General features: G+C 44.9%; 1 protein-coding gene across 8 annotated transcripts in view; it reads left to right on the top strand.

The window, feature by feature from the left end:
- KDM1B (lysine demethylase 1B) overlaps positions 1-16,290 on the top strand; it is a 70,022-nt gene that overhangs the window by 31,598 nt on the left and 22,134 nt on the right. For all 8 annotated transcript variants that reach the window (XR_009262754.1, XM_058732888.1, XM_058732887.1 and 5 more), the window contains 7 exons: positions 1,623-1,827; positions 4,092-4,276; positions 7,616-7,792; positions 8,193-8,267; positions 11,643-11,780; positions 12,753-12,924; positions 15,807-15,934. Coding sequence is in view for 7 of the 8 variants with exons in the window: in XM_058732888.1 (XP_058588871.1) it covers positions 1,623-1,827; positions 4,092-4,276; positions 7,616-7,792; positions 8,193-8,267; positions 11,643-11,780; positions 12,753-12,924; positions 15,807-15,934 (1,080 nt within the window). In the remaining variant the exon portion in view is untranslated. The remainder of the gene's footprint in view (positions 1-1,622; positions 1,828-4,091; positions 4,277-7,615; positions 7,793-8,192; positions 8,268-11,642; positions 11,781-12,752; positions 12,925-15,806; positions 15,935-16,290) is intronic.

The following is a 16,290-nucleotide window of genomic DNA, read 5'->3' as shown; positions in this document are numbered from 1 at the left end:
TCCCAGGGCAGAGGCTGGTTGGAGCACCTTCACGTCAGCTTCAGGGGGAAGAAGGATTGGGAGCAGGTATCAGGGTGGCAGGGCCTCTCGTGGGTCCTCAGTTCACCAACAGCTGCAAGACCCGGGAAGCAGAAGAGATTGGGAAGAGCTTGGGTTCATGTTTGCTGGGGCACTTCCATTCTGACCTCTGTGCGGTCCATGTGGATGGACTGTCAGGGTCTGAACGCTCCGTGTCCTTTCTCCTTGGGGTTACGCTGGGAAGGAGTCCCCAGAGGCAGCCCTGGTGTGTCAGGGAAGGAACTGAAGTTTCTGTGCTTTTTCAGTGCAGCACAGGCAGGCCGCAAGGGTAGCCTTGAGAACAGATTGCAAATTGAAATGCCTGCAGGGGCTGAGCTGGTACAGCCAATGTGTGAAGCAGCTGGGAATAATTTATAGGGGGTGTTGGGGCCCTTAGTAAACTGAAAAATGCTTGTCCCACGCTTGGACCCCGTGAAAGGTGAGGGGCAAGCAAAAGGCATCCGCGGACCGCGTTCGCCCTCTGGACCTCGAGTTCACAAACCCCCACTTGATGGCAGGTAGCATCTGCTCAGAGCCTGGAGAGCTGACAGCAGAGGGTCCCTGAGCTCAAGGTTCTCCTGTGTCAGATTCTTAGAATTCTTGGAACATACATTCAAGATCATGTTTAGAAAAGGCCGTCTGACACAGGATTGGAGGCAGTGTCTCTTTAGAAGCCAAGTAAATGTGATTTTTAGTGCAATAGTCATCCTGCAGATGCTTCGATCCGATGACTCCATATGTTAAATCAGCTCTGGAATGCGATCACATATTTTAAGGCCAAAAATAGCTGCTTTTTTCATTTCTACATTTAGCATCTTATTTTGATAGTTGTAGTGTACTCCTCCCTCTGAAAGTTTTTAGTACCTTCTAGCAAAAAGGAGTAATGTTTGGCTGCTTCTCAGGAGAGCTGTTTTTTTCTGCCTAGTTTCGTAATTTCCATTATCTTCCGATCCTAAGTAAAAGGGGGCGGGGGGTAGATCATGAATGATTACTGACCAGAGAGAAGTTTCTTGTGTCAGACTGAAACCTGAGCTTGCAGCGTAGTGGACTGTACTGACTCTTACGTTACGTGTAATTATGCTGCACAGATAATAACGTACTGGACGCAGCTTTATTTGGTGTTGGCGGTTGGGGGTGTTGGTGTGCTTCTGAAAGAATTCTGTTAGGAAACGCTCTCTCCGCGGACCCTTGGCTATTTTTTCTTTTTTTTTTAATGTTTGTTTTTGAGAGAGTGTGAGCTGGGGAGGGGCAGAAAGAGAGAGGGGACTGAGGATCCAAAGCAGGCTCTATGCCGACAGCAGCCAGCTGATGTGGGGCTCGAACTCACAAGCTGTGAGGTCATGACCTGAGCCGAAGTCGGATGCCCAGGTGACTAAGCCACCCAGGCGCCCCGACCCTTGGCTCTTTTTGTTTCTAAATTGGAGTGTGCGGAACCCTGGTGTAGGGTGGTTGAGTGTGAGAGGGCCGTGGGTGAATGACGCACGGCGTCCTCTGTCCTCGGCTGGGTCTGCACGTACGGTTCTTGTCTGCCATTGCGCCTCTCTGTCTTGTCTGCCCCGTTTCAGAGGGTGTCGGAAGTTTCCAACCACTGGTGGTACTCCATGCTCATCCTCCCTCCTCTGCTGAAAGACAGCGTGGCGGCACCCCTGCTCTCTGCCTACTACCCCGACTGCGTGGGCATGAGCCCCTCCTGCGCCAGCACGCACCGCGCGCCCGGCAGCACCAGCCCCGGGAAGCTGGAGCCCTCCAAGGCGGCCCCCTCTGCGCCGGGTGAGAGTCGGTCGTGGCCCTCCCTGCTTCCCCTTCCCCTCTTTCCCCGGGCACGTGTGGGCGAGCAGAATGCAAAAGACGTTTTCTTAATGTGTGTGGCCTGATAGAAGGCCCCTCATTATTTCATGCATTTAGTTATGCCGTGGCTCAGTTGTATCATTTGTGTAGATCGTGCAGTTAATTTCCCCTCCATAGTGTGAAGTCTGTAACACCCGTCCAGGAATTGTGTCTACGGAGTTGAAGGAGTAATTTTTATTTATTTTTTTAACAACATTTTCTTTTTCTTTCTTTTTTTTTTTTTTTTTTCCTTTTTTACATTTATTTGTTTTTGAGAAACAGAGTGAGACAAAGTTTGAGTGGGGGAGGGGCAGAGAGAGAAGGAGACACAGAATCTGAAGCAGGCTCCAGGCTCTGAGCTGTCAGCACAGAGCCTGATGAGGGGCTCAAACCCACAAACTGTGAGATCATGACCTGAGCCTTAGTCGGACGCTTAACCGACTGAGCCACCCAGGCGCCCCATCTTTTTTTTTTTTTTTTTAACGTTTATTTATTTTTGACAGAGAACGAGTGGGGGAGAGACAGAGAATCCCAAGCAGTCTCTATGCTGTCAGCACAGAGCCTGATGTGGGGCCCAACCTCATGAACTGTGAGATCATGACCTGTGCCAAAGTCAGCTGCTTAACTGACTGAGCCACCCAGTCACTCCAAGGAGTTTTTTATTTGAAATTTAGGCGGCTACGTAATTTGAAGATAATGCAAACTCGGACATACTGGAAGATAGTTTTAACTGTATGAGTCGCCCTTCTTTTTTTTTTTTTTTTTTTTTTCCTCTCTCCCCAGTCTCTCTGCTTCTAATGAAGCCATTGAAAATCTCAGCTAAGTGATCCACTCTTGAAAATAATCCAAAACATCAGGTCAGGCCAGACCTGCTGTTGACCGTTTACTTTAAATGGATCTTTAAAATTCTCTACTGGAATTCTTAGTGTACAAGGAACAATTTTAGACCTTCCTCTGTCTGGACACTAACAAACTTCATGTTTGGTGGTACAAATAGATTTTGACTGGAAGCATTTTTTTAAAGTTTTTAACCAAATAACACTGGGCCCTCTAAAAATGTGGAGGTGGTCAGAATCAAAGCTGAAGTGATAAATCCCAGGGTTAATGAAGGTCCAATGAAACAGGCTTGCAAATGCTATATGTGGGTATGGGCATTTGTGAGGGACAGTTTGTGAATTGAAAACCTTAAAATAGACAGACACCCTTTATTCTAGGAATTTATCCTAAATTAACTATCGAAGTAAATTATCAAATGTGAGTCCAAAGATTTATATTGCATTGTTGATAATAGTGAAATAATTAGATGAAAATTCAATGTGCAGCAATGGGGGAGTGGTTAAATCATGGGAAAATACTCTCTGTCCATTGAAGTCATGTTTAATGACCTAGGGACAATGTTCTTGAAAGGCAGATTAGGAAAAAGCATTTTTTTCTGGCTTTAGAAAAAAACTAAGTACCTGTTATATTAATAGTCTCTGTTCATAGAAACAGCACTGAGGATAGATTATTCCCGTAAATGTTACCCCACTGTTCAAGGATTCTCAGAGGAGTCAGGGATTGATACGTACCTCTATGAACCTATTCATGGTTTTAAAATTTTTTAATGTTTTATTTATTTTTCAGAGAGAGAGAGACAGTGGGGGAGGGGCAGAGAGAGAGAGGGGGAGACAGAAGCCAAAGCAGTTTCAGGCTCTGAGCCATCAGCACAATACCTGACGTGGGGCTCGAACTTACAAGCCGTGAGATCGTGACCTGAGCGGTTTAACCGCCTGAGGCACCCAGGCGCCCCATTTTTTAATCAGAAAAATTCCAATGAGTTAACACCTATTTCCATGGGGAGTTCACGTTCACAGAGTTTCAGTCTTACAAGATAAAGAATTTCGGGGGATTTGTTGCACAGCAATGTGAACGTGCTCAACCTGGCTGAACGCAACACCTGAACTCGGTGAAGGTGGTCGATTTTATGGCAGGTGTTGTTACCCCAGTTAAAACTTAAAAAAAAATTTCCATGCCATGGAAATTAAATTTGTGAGGAAAGAATGGGGAAAATAGGTAGTTCGTGTGTATTTCATCGGCTGGACAGAGGAAGCAGGAAATTTATCGTAGGACAGACCATGGCGCTTGCGGTTTGGTCTTGCCCTGGCGTTTCCCTGGTTTGGGTTTGGAAGTTACGGCCGTGGGATTTGCCCGTCTGTGTCTTCTGTCAGCTCCAGGCATGAACCGGTACTTCCAGCCTTTCTATCAGCCCAACGAGTGCGGTAAAGCCCTGTGCGTGAGGCCAGACGTGATGGAGCTGGACGAGCTCTATGAGTTCCCGGAGTATTCCCGAGACCCCACCATGTACCTGGCCTTGAGGAACCTCATCCTCGCGCTGTGGTACACTAACTGCAAAGTAAGTGAAGGGACGTGAGCTGACGCGTGCGGGCGCAGGCCGCCCTGGGAAGAGAGGGGCTGCGATAGCTGTGGGGCGGGGCGGGGGGGGGCCTTCTAGATCGGGGATTCTCCACCTGCGCACTGCGGACATTTGGGTGGATAGTCTTTGTGTGGGGGGCTGTCCCGGGCACCGTAGGATGTTGCGCGGCATCCCTGGCCTCTGCCTTCTAGATGCCACTAGCTCACCCCTGGTCGTGACCATCAGAGGTGTCTCCAACTATTTATTACCCAAGGGGTGCGAAGTCTCTGTATCCTGAGAACCACCACTTCAGATCATATCAGAACTCTTGACTCTAGTGAGTGCGTGTATGGCGCAGAGTTGGTTCCAAGCGCGTTCCGCTGTGAATGCCAAGAGGAAGAGAAGTAAAACATTAAAGATTGTATCATAAACCCCCGGAGGCAGAGTCTTAACATCGTATTATCCTCCAACGCGGAGACTAGTGAGTGCTTTGCTGTTTGCTGGGACTGAAGAGATGTCAGGGGCCTCACGCAGCACCTACCTGGAAAGGGGCGAGGCTAAATGAGAAGGGAATATGAGCTTCAAAACAGCAACAACAACAAAGGGTTTCCTAACCCTAATATTTTTCTGATTAATTTCTTCAATTGTTTGAGGAACTGCTGAATCCAGAACCTTTGGCAAGACTGCCAAATTAATCTTGATTAAAAAGAGATATTCCAGGGGCGACTGGGTGGCTCAGTCGGTTAAGTGTCTGACTTTGGCTCAGGTCATCATCTCACTGTTGGTGAATTCGAGTCCCACGTCCAACTCTGTGCTGACAGCTCAGAGCTTGCTTTGGATCCTCTGTCTCCCTCTCTCTCTGCCCCTCCCCAGCTCCTTCACACTCCCTCCCTGTCTGTCTGTCTGTCTGTCTGTCTGTCTCTCGCAAATAAATATTTAAAAGAATAGATATTCCAGTTCCACCCTGGTATCTCACTGGGTTAGAATCCAGTATGAGGTGGCCTGATTAGGTTATGGCTGTTACTACAACTTATATGAATTATGTAAGTGGGTTAGACAAGGCAGACTTGTTCATTTCCTCCCCAGCAGGCCTGAGGTAGATGCTCAATAAACATTTGCTGAACTGAACAAAATTGTGGTCAGAATTTCCTGTAAATAAGTTGCAAAGATACACTTTTCAGAAAAACAGTCTTGGATTCATTTTTCTTCACATTTCTTTTCATTTGACTTTGAAAATCGATTGATACAGGTGAAGAAGCTTAACAGAAAAAAATCCTGAACTTAGCCTGGATCTATTTTAATATTTAATAAAATAGTATGTATTACCTATGTTTAATATTTTAGTGGGAAAACACATATAGAGGCTATGAGTCAAAGATTTTGAAATTATTTTTATTTTCATGAAAACAAATTTCTTTACCTTCTGCAGCATTGCAAGCCAATGTTATTTCTTGAATACTTTGAGCATGTACTTGACCCTTGAACAATCTGAGGGTTAGAGGCATTGACTCCATCCCCTACCCAGTCAAAAATCCACATACAACTTTTGGGTCCCCTAGAACTTCTAATAGCCTACTGTTGACTGGAAGCCTTACCAGTAACGTAAGCAGTTGATTTACACATGTTTTGTATGTTGTGTGTATTGCATAGTATATTCTTAAAGTCAGCTATAGAAAATATTATTAAGAAAATTGTAAGGGGACGCCTGGGTGGCTCAGTCCGTTAAGTGCCTGACTCTTGATTTCAGCTCAAGTCACGATCTTATGGTTTGTGAGGTTGAGCCCCGAATCTGGCTCTGTGCTGACAGTGTGGCACCTGCTTGGGATTCTCGCTCTCTCCGCCTCTTCCCCCACTCGCTCTCTCTGTGTGTCATGACACTGGGTCAAGGCTACATTAATCTTGAATCTTTGAAATGTTCCGAGACCTTGCCAAAGTTGGGATGAGTAGGCAAAGGCGCAGTGTCTTTTGTTCTTGTTTATTTATTTTGAGGGAGAGAAAGGGGGCATGTGTGCGGGGGAGGGGCAGAGAGGGGGAGAGAAAGAATCCCAAGCAGGCTCCAGGCCGTCAGCACAGAGCCTGACATAAGGCTCGATCTTACGAACCTTGAGATCATGATTTGAGCCGAGATCATGATTTGAGCCAAGATCATGAGTCAGACGCTCAACCTACTGAGTCATCCAGGCACCACTCTCCCCTTTTTAAACAAGTTCCTAAATCTGTCTCCTCATATCAGTGATGAGAATCCAGCTTTTCTGCCAGTACCAGTGGCAGTGTGGGCTTCAGCAGTGGCCCTTGCTGTGTGGTTTATTGCGTCAAGAATGTATTTACGATGTGGTCAGCCCACGCTCCCTCTAGCTGTCCTTCTGTGGGACGGGAGAGGATTAGGAGAGAAAATGCAAATTGCTGTATCTTCTTTTTGTCCTTCACAAGGCAAACCTCCCTCTGATCTTACTATATCTTAGTGATACCTGATGGACTCATATACCCTGAAAGGTGGTTTTTTTTTTTTTTTTTTTAATTGTAAAATGCAATGTAAAATTTACCATTTTTACCTTTGAAAATGTACAGTTCAGTGGCATTAAGTAAATAGTGTTATATGATTGTCTCCATATCTAGTTCTAGAACTTTTTTGTTACCCCAAGAGGAAAGCCCACACCCATTAAGCAGTGACTCTCCATTCCTCCCTTCCCCCAGTACTAGTCTGGCAACCACTAGTCTACTTCCTGTCTCTGTAGACTTGCCCAGTGCGGTAGTTTATATAAATGGAATCATGCAACATGTGGCCTCTGTCAGTTGCTTCTTCATTTAACATCACGTTTTCGGGGTTCATCCATGTGGTAGCAGTCATCAGAACTTCATATCATTTTTTTAAATGTTTTATTTATTTTTGAGAGAGGGTGCACGAGAGGGGGAGGGGCAGAAAACGAGGAAGACAGAGAATCCGAAGCAGGCTCGTTGCTGACAGCGGTGAGCCCAACATGAGACTTGAACTCACAAACTGTAAGATTATGACCTGAGCCGAGATCAGAGGTTTAACCGACTGAGCCACTCAGGCACCCCAGAACTTTCATTTCTTTTTATGGCCAGATAATATTCCATGTATGGGTATACCCCTTTTGGCTTATCCATTCATCCGTTGATGGACACTTGGATGGTTTCCACCGTTTTGGCAGTTTGAATAGTGCTGCTGTGAGTTTTGTTGGAACCTACGTTGTCAGTTCTTTTCAGTGTATATGAGTGGAATTGCTGGGTCATATAGTCATTCTGTTTAACTTTTGGAGGAACCAAGAGTTACATGTTGTATTTGTTTTAACAGCTTGGTTTTGTTTTCAAACACAGGAAGCTCTTACACCTCAGAAATGTATTCCTCACATCATCGTTCGGGGTCTCGTGCGCATCCGATGCGTTCAGGAAGTGGAGAGGATACTTTATTTTATGACGAGAAAAGGGCTCATCAACACGGGGGTTCTTAACGTCGGCACCGACCAGCATCTTCTTCCTAAAGATTACCACAACGTAGGTGACTGTTGCTTTAACGGGGACACCATCCACCACCATGATCAGTGCTAGCATGCAGATACTAGTGAATACTAGTTAATGATACTAGTAACAGCCACATTATCACCACAGAAGTTATAAAGCAAGACGTTTGTAGAACGTGTGTTGCTCTGGGGAAGGGTGTCAGGAACTGTAAGGAGGAGGGGACTCCTTAAGACCAGTACTTCGTGTTCTTTAGGAAAATAGCTTTCTGTGAACATCAAAGAAATGTAGATGAGCTAACATGGCTTGGTGGTTAGTACCTTCTAGAACAACTAACACGGTATATTGTTTTGTTTTCATTTCTCTAATTGGATCCTTCCCCCTCCCTCCATTTTTTAAATTTTTTTTATTTTTTTTATTTTTTTTATTTTTAAAGAAATCAGTCATCATTATCGGGGCTGGTCCAGCAGGATTAGCAGCTGCTAGGCAACTGCATAACTTTGGAATTAAGGTAAGATTTTGGGACATGAAGTTGATAACAGATGGTTAACCATTCCTTTGGTCCAGATTTTCTAAGATTTAGAAACCAGTTTCTGATTTTAGTGGGCAATTCTAAATGCACTGTATCTTTGTATCTTTAAAATCTTTGCAATTGGTTCTAGAAAAGATAAAAAAATTTTTAGAATTGGTTTAATAAAAGAAAGAGTTTAGACAGCTTTACACAGGGTTTTAGACTCCTAATGAGGAAGTCAGAAGAGATTCTGTGCAGGTATGAAAGCAGAAATTTTTCCCAGGTGTTATTGACACTATAGAGGGGACATTGGGAAAAAGTCTTTGGTTTTTTTTTTGTTTTTTTTTTTTAAATTTTTTTTTTTTTTTTTTTTTTTTTTTTTAATTTTTGGGACAGAGAGAGACAGAGCATGAACGGGGGAGGGGCAGAGAGAGAAGGAGACACAGAATCGGAAACAGGCTCCAGGCTCTGAGCCATCAGCCCAGAGCCCGACGCGGGGCTCGAACTCACGGACCGCGAGATCGTGACCTGGCTGAAGTCGGACGCTTAACCGACTGCGCCACCCAGGCGCCCCAAAAGTCTTTGTTTTTGCAATAGCTTGAGACAGCTAATAGCAGCTTAGAAGTTCACCATTTCTTGTATAAAAGTTTCTGAAACACACAATGAAATTTGCATATATATATATTTTTTTTTCGAGTAACCTCTGTCCTCTGTGCCCAACATGGGGCTTGAACCCACAGCCCTGAGAATGGAGAGTTGCATGCTCTACCAACAGCCAGCCAGGTGCCCCTCAAAGGCACACTTTGACTCTTACTCTGAGAAACAAAAATCCCTGCTTTTGGAAGCAAGATTGAATTAATCTGTTGTTGAGACAGAATTGCATGACTTTAAAGTGTGCTCCACCTGTTTGAGGCAGCTTGCTTCTCCAAGGTAGGGTAGTTTTTACCTAGTATGTGGCCATATTCCAATTCAAAATTAGCCAAAATAGAGACTGTTAGAAAAAAAAATTGTGCAATTTAGAATCTAATTTCTATTAGGTTCATTCAAATTAGCCATCCCCTTGATTTCTGTGACTTTTTAGGTCTGACACATTTCCCCTTTTTAAACACTTATTTTTCAAGGACTTTGGTTTTCAGTAAACCAGATACGAAAATCATCTTGGTAGAATTGAATTAATCTTCACTTTTCTCTGGCTGAAAGAAATGACAGCTTTTTTTTTTTTTTTAATTTTTTTTTAATGTTTATTTATTTTTGAGAGATGGAGACAGAGTGTCAGAGGGGGAGGAGCAGAGAGAGAGGGAGACACAGAATCCCAAGCAAGCTCCAGGCTCCGAGCCGTCAGCACAGAGCCCGACATGGGGCTCAAACTCACGAACCGTGAGGTCATAACCTGAGCTGAAGTCAGATGCTCAACCAACTGAGCTACCCAGGCGCCCCAAGAAATGATAGCTTCTTTTCCATGGTGTCTCTTCTGCTGGAAGAGTTTCTGAGATGAGAAAAGGTTTCAGTAGCCATGTCTAAGAGCCGTTTCCCTCAGTTGAATGGAAGATGTTAAGTCTTGGATTACATTATGTTGCTAACGAAACAGAAGAACCTGAGTTGGATTTATAGGAAGTGTGTTTGCATTTCAAAATCTTCTTTTTTTTAAAAAATGTTTTATTAGTTTTGAGAGAGACGGAACATGAACTGGGGAGGTGCAGAGAGTAGGGGCGACAGAGGATCCAAAGCAAACTCTGAGCTGAGAGCAGACAGCCGGATGCAGGGCTTGAACTCACAAACTGTGAGATCATTACCTGAGCCGAAGTTGGACGGTCAACAGACTGAGCCACCCAGGTGCCCCTCAAAATATTTTCTTAATGGCGTTAAGCTAGGAAGTGTTTTAATTGATCATTTATTCCAGCATCAGATATTAGGGCCAAGATTTCTTGTTTTTACTTAGAAAATTTACAGATTATGTTACAGGGGAGATTATTAACATCAAAAGTCTAGGGTGCTGTCTTTAATGTCCTGCCTTCCTCTTATACTGAAAAAGAATCTAGAAATGGGTGGGTCTGTGTTAATCTGAATGAAATCCAAGAAAGAGGGTGGGGAGGGTAGAAATTTGGCTATAGCCTTGCTTGTTGAAGAAAATGAGGAATAAAATATTCAGAGGACTCCACCTATTCTCTCCTTTCTTTTGCCGGGTGATAAGACAGACTCTACAGAGACCACCCATCCTTCTCATGGTCAGGAAAGAGAGTCTCCTGAGTAACCTAGGAGATGGCTAACTTGGGGAACCTCCTTGAGCAATTTGAAAGAGTGCTTTCCGGGATCCAGAAGTGGAATGGGTGGCCTTGAACTGCATAGGATTCCCATTTGCCCTGGGTCACTGCAGCCCAGAGAAGTGTAGCACTTACAGCCACAGGGCTGTCACCCACAGCCCCTCCTGCCCTCAGAAATTTGGGGGAAGTAGAGGCACCTGGCTGGCTCAGTCAGTAGAGCACACGACTCTTAATCTCAGAGTTGTAAGTTCAAGCCCCACATTGGGTCTAAAGATTACTTAAAAATAATTTTTAAAAAAATGTTAAAAAACGCAGATTCATCTAAGCCCTTAAAAAGAAGAAAAAAAGAAAGAAATCTGGGGGGAGGTAAAATCGTCTGGGTATGGGGCCAGCCTGCTTAGATCAAGCCCACGAGGTCATCGTTGGGTAGAATGACATATGATAAAAAATAATAATAATAAATAATAATGTTTATATTTTGAGAGAGAGCACAAGGAGGGAAGGGCAGAGAGAGAGTGAGGGAGACACAGAATCTGAAGCAGGCTTCAGGCTCCGATCCCGATGTGGGGCTTCCACTCACGAACCATGAGATCGTGGCCTGAGCTGAAGTCAGACGCTTAACCTACTGAGCCACCCTGGTGCCCTTGTTTTTTTTTTTTTTTTTTTTTTTAAATAGTCACATCTCAGGGACATTAAAGCCCATTTGCAATGCTAAAGGAATTTTGCTACATACGTAGATGTTTCATAGGACAAAATCACTGCATTAACCTAGTTTCTTTTAGTGCTTTTTAATTTGTGGGATAGTATTTCATAAAAGCTCTTAGTGCATCTCACGTGCTGGCTCATCAAATCTTCTCATTGTGGGGTTGGAGGAGGGACAGTTTAAGGCATTCCTCCAGCAGGCTACTCACTCCTTGCTAAAAGCGGGATTGTGTGTTTTAACATCTACTTTGGCTTCTGCTCACACCACCCTCTTTTTAAACTTTTGTTCGCAAGCGATCTAATAATTTACTACATATGGAACTTATCTAACTGTGTCATTTTGCCTTTGTAGTACTGTATTTAAATGGCTACTCTATTCCTGTGTAGCGTCCCTGATTGCCTATCTTTTTAGGTGACTGTCCTGGAAGCCAAAGACAGAATCGGAGGCCGAGTATGGGATGATAAATCTTTCAAAGGCGTCACAGTGGGAAGAGGGGCGCAGATTGTCAATGGCTGTATCAACAACCCGGTAGCACTCATGTGTGAACAAGTGGGTTTCTTGATGATTCGTCTCGTAGATAAGCAGAAGAAACAACTGTCTCATTTTGTTTTCGTATAGTATTAATATGCTTCTGGATGATAAATAACAACTCCCAAATGGTTTCTTGCCCCCTCATCCCCGATAAAAACAGTTACAGTTCTTCCTTTCTGAGAAAGTGGAGCGAGAGCACAGAGAAGATTTTTTCCTGAGATCTATTCTATTTGTGTGTTATTTGCAGGCCACTTGATAAGCTTGTCATTTTAAGGTTTGCTGGGTGAAGCAAATAAAAACACAGCATGCCCAGCTGAATTTGACCTTTTGGATACATAAGTAAATTTTTTTAGGATAAGTATATCCCAAGTACCACGTGGGCTATTTTGCATGCGATGTTTGGGATATACTTATACTAAAAAAACAATAACAAAAAACAACCCCCCCCCCCCCCAAACCCAAACCACTCGTTATTTATCTGAGAGTCCAGTTTTAAGAGGGCATGCTGTCTTTTATCGGGCAACCCTACATAGTTTCTTTGAAGACCTAGTAGGCCCAAGGTTTTTTTCTGAACTGCTTATTTGCCGTAAATTCGGCATCAGCTTCTGTGAGTGTTGGTGTGGTTGCGTGCTCATTCCTGTGAGGGTCCACGCAGGGGACAGGACGTCAGAGCGAGGGGAGGCCATGTGCAGCTGTAGCACCTGAAGCATTAACAGACCCTGGCCACCACTGGCCACAAGGCTGTAGGGTGCGTGGCATAGAAGCTGCCTACTATTACCTCACGTTTTCCTGAGAGAAGCGCTCCTCGATTTCCTGCTCTTTCCTCACTGCCTGACTTGGCTGCCACTCCCCAGGAGGCATGTGTAGCTTTACTTTCGGGATCTGTTAGACCATTTTCTCCATTAGAGAGCTCTGTCTGATTTCAGCTTAGAACCTGTAAGTGTTTTTTCCAGGGAAAATTTTCACCTTCTTATTCTTATTATTTTGAAGCTTGGCATCAGCATGCATAAATTTGGAGAGAGATGTGACTTAATTCAGGAAGGTGGAAGAATAACTGACCCCACTATTGACAAGCGCATGGATTTTCATTTTAATGCTCTCTTGGATGTTGTCTCTGAGTGGAGAAAGGATAAGACTCAGCTCCAAGATGTTCCCTTAGGAGGTATGGGAGAATGCGGTTCTGACTGTTCCTTGGGAGTCTCTCTGTAACCCAAAGCTGGATTAGCAGGAGCAGAGGAGTCCTCTGGAGGGGTGCCCGGCTGCCTCGGTCAGTGAAGCATGTGACTCTTGATCTCGGAGTCGTGAGTTCAGGCCCCCACGTTGGGCATAGAGCGTACTTTAAAAAAAAAAAAAAAAAAAAAAGTGGAGTCCTTTGAACCTTCGTTTTGGACTGGTGAATTCTCCAGACTGTCCCACTCTGGAAAGCAGATCTTCCTCAGGGACCTTTAGATGCCCGTGTTCACGAGCACTCATGGATCTTATGCTGCATAAAATAGCTGGTGTTTAAAATGATCATTTAAATGTTTAATTTGCAGTTGCCCCTAGGAGCTTACTTTTAAGGAAACTGTGGTAAGCCCCTTGTGAATGGTCAATGACCTAACGCCCTTTCTAGGTAAGAGAGTTTCTGTATGCCAGGATTTCCTTTCCCTGTTTTGGGCAGTAGGTTGAGATTTTTTTTCAGTACGTTTTAAGAATTCAAGAATGTGTATTACAGTTTAAAATTTTAAATTCAGAATCGTTAGGCTTTGGTACTAAATGGACCAAAACGTACTAAGTGTACTCTTTTCGAAAACTTGACTGTCTGTAAGAACTCATTTCCGTGAGGGTGCCAGCGGAGATTTTACCATACTGCTTCTTAAATTGATATTTATTTAACCTACAATTTTTATGCCCTGAACGTATTGACTTGTAGTTCTCGGCGAATGTCTGGGTTTCTTAAAGTATGATTCCGTTCGCAAGATGTTAATTTGTTTCAACTGTATGTTCCCTTATAAGGGTTTTTACTTCTTCATCTTGATAGATGCTGCATCACTGTTTGGAGTAAACGTCTCTGTGATAGGGACCGTCCCTTCTCTTTACTCCCCTTTTCCTCTCCTGCCCTGAGACCCACCATGTTGAGCCACCCTAACTAGTTAAGTGTTCACTGGCAGAGTCTAGCAGAACATTTTCAGAAATTTCCTGGGATGCACGGGGATCATTTAATCAAATGTAGGTAGTGTCCAGACCCAGTAGTGAGCCGTTGAATTTTCTGAAACTGGGGACAGTTACTAAGCTGACATTGTGCGGCATGTTCTCAGAGTTTGGTTAGCATTCTGCACGTGTGTGGTAGTCACCGGACAGGGTTTTCTTCACCCTCCTTTCAGGACTACCACATAAAAACATTAATAGTACTGCTTTGTCTTGGCCTTACTTAAGAAAAGTTATCAGGGCAGGATCAGCAACGCTGTGTGAGTTGGTGTTTCGTCTTATAAATATTTTTTTGGAAAGCTTGAATAATGGCGCACACATCTCCACTTGGGGAAGGTTGCGGTTACATCCTGCCTGGTAGTATCGAGCTGAGATTTCACCTAATTAGCACTTAGCCCAAAACACCCAAATATAAATAGTGAGAAGCTAGAGTTAATTTCACAAAGCATATGTACTAGAGCTTTTAAATGTAATTTACATAAAAGTCACATTAAGCCTTCTCCCAATCTGTCCATACTTAATTTCACATACTGTTCCAGCAGTCTTGGTTCTCCCCGAACCTCTACAAAACCTAAAGGAAAATAGAAAGTACACGGCAGGATGCAGGAATGGGACTGCAGGGTGGTAGTGAAAGTGGCAGGAAAGCCCTGTGGTCTGGGGTGTGGGGGGGGGGGGGGGGAAAGCCCGGCACAGATCCAGAGGTGCTGCGGGCATCCCCGGATTAACCATCAAGCACGAGGGTGGAAAATTTTGATGAGAACCCGGAGTTGCCAAAACAAATATTTTTTAAATTCACTTTCAGTTCGTGTCTAGCTAAGCAAGTGCACAGGACTTGATAGAAAGAAGCCTGGAGTCTGTGGTGTACATGTAGGGTGGTGGTTTTCACTGGAAAGGTGATGAAGAAGGGCCCGTGCTAAGATTCTTACCATGTGTCAGGCGTGAGCCTCCCTCGCCCCCACATCCCCACAATAAAGGGAGTCGAAGAGCAGAATTGGAACGATTCCACAGGGCTGTTGTATGTGTAGTTGAAAGTTCCGGTTGTGTGACGTGGCTGAATGCTGGGGTTGCTAGCAAGCAGGATTCCCAAGGTGCGTGGCGGCCGGGTGACGCTGGCCCGCAGGGGCGATGGGCCGGGCTGGGGGGTGCTGGCAGGGAGGCCAGTGGGGGCAGCTGCCTCCCGGGGTCGGAATTTACCGGGAAGAGACCAGGCTGCAACTTAGCAGAGCGTGAGAGCGGGCGGGTAGCAGTTGCTGTCTTTGGAAAGGCTGGAAAGGTGCTGGCAAGCGTCTGGCTGTGGGTTTTGGAATTTATTACGTAGGCGGTGAAACACCGGTAATTGGAAGGTATCAAGGCAGCAGACTGAGGTGATGAAAAGCCATAACGGAGTATTCTTGTTTTGGAGAGAATACAGCCGATATAGTCTGTTGTAGGTCTCTTAGTTAAGGTGAGAGGTCCTCAGAACGTGACTTCAGGTGATTCGCACTAGCACCAGAAAGGGAAGAGGATTTTTCTCTGGGTGTGTGTCTTTATATATGCGGGGGGTGGACGGGGGGGGGGGGGGGGGCGGGGGTACTTTTTTCTCCTATCTTGAGCCAAAAAGGAAAGTTTTTTCAACTGGGCAGAAATGAAATGTGGTTGAAGGTAGCCTCCTGACCTTGTTTCCAGTAGAGATAAGCTTTTCCTTTGTGAGTGAAACCAACCTTCTCAACATATCCTCCCTCATGCCCCGAGTTGGCTTGGGAAGGGACCTGAGTTTAGCAGGTTTTGCAGGTAGCAGGAGTTTGGGAACATAAGATAAGGAATTAGACAATAGTGTGATAGCCGTTCTTTTTCTGCTTTGCCCCCTTCCCCTTACAGAAAAGATCGAGGAGATCTACAAAGCCTTTATTCAGGAGTCGGGGATCCAGTTCAGTGAACTTGAACAACAGGTGCTTCACTTCCACCTGAGTAACCTGGAGTACGCCTGCGGGAGCAGCCTCCATCAGGTGTGGCTGGCTTCTGTGAAGCGCGCGTGCGTGCGTGCGTGCGTGCGTGTGTGTGTGTGCGCGCGCTCACCCGCACCTCGCATCTAAGCACTGAACTCCCGACCAGTTTGGGTAAACAGGAAACAATGGTTCTGCTGTTGAAAAGGTCAAAAACCATGACTTCAGAGCATATTAACCCCACAGTGGTTTAGACTTTTTTTTTTTTTTTTTTTTTTTTTAAGTGAGAGAAACCTTCTTTCCGATAATGTGTGCGAAGACTCAGTATGTGAACCAAGTGCAGGACGGCCACTGGGCTGGACCCGGGAGGGGCCCAGAGCCTTGTCCGTTCACTGCCGGTCTTCCCTTGTGCTGCACGG

This window comes from Neofelis nebulosa, chromosome 6 (assembly GCF_028018385.1).
Source record: "Neofelis nebulosa isolate mNeoNeb1 chromosome 6, mNeoNeb1.pri, whole genome shotgun sequence".
In the NCBI taxonomy this organism is placed as follows: Eukaryota; Metazoa; Chordata; class Mammalia; order Carnivora; family Felidae; genus Neofelis; species Neofelis nebulosa.
Note: the sequence above shows the minus strand (reverse complement) of the source record. Positions and strands in the feature narration are given on the sequence as shown.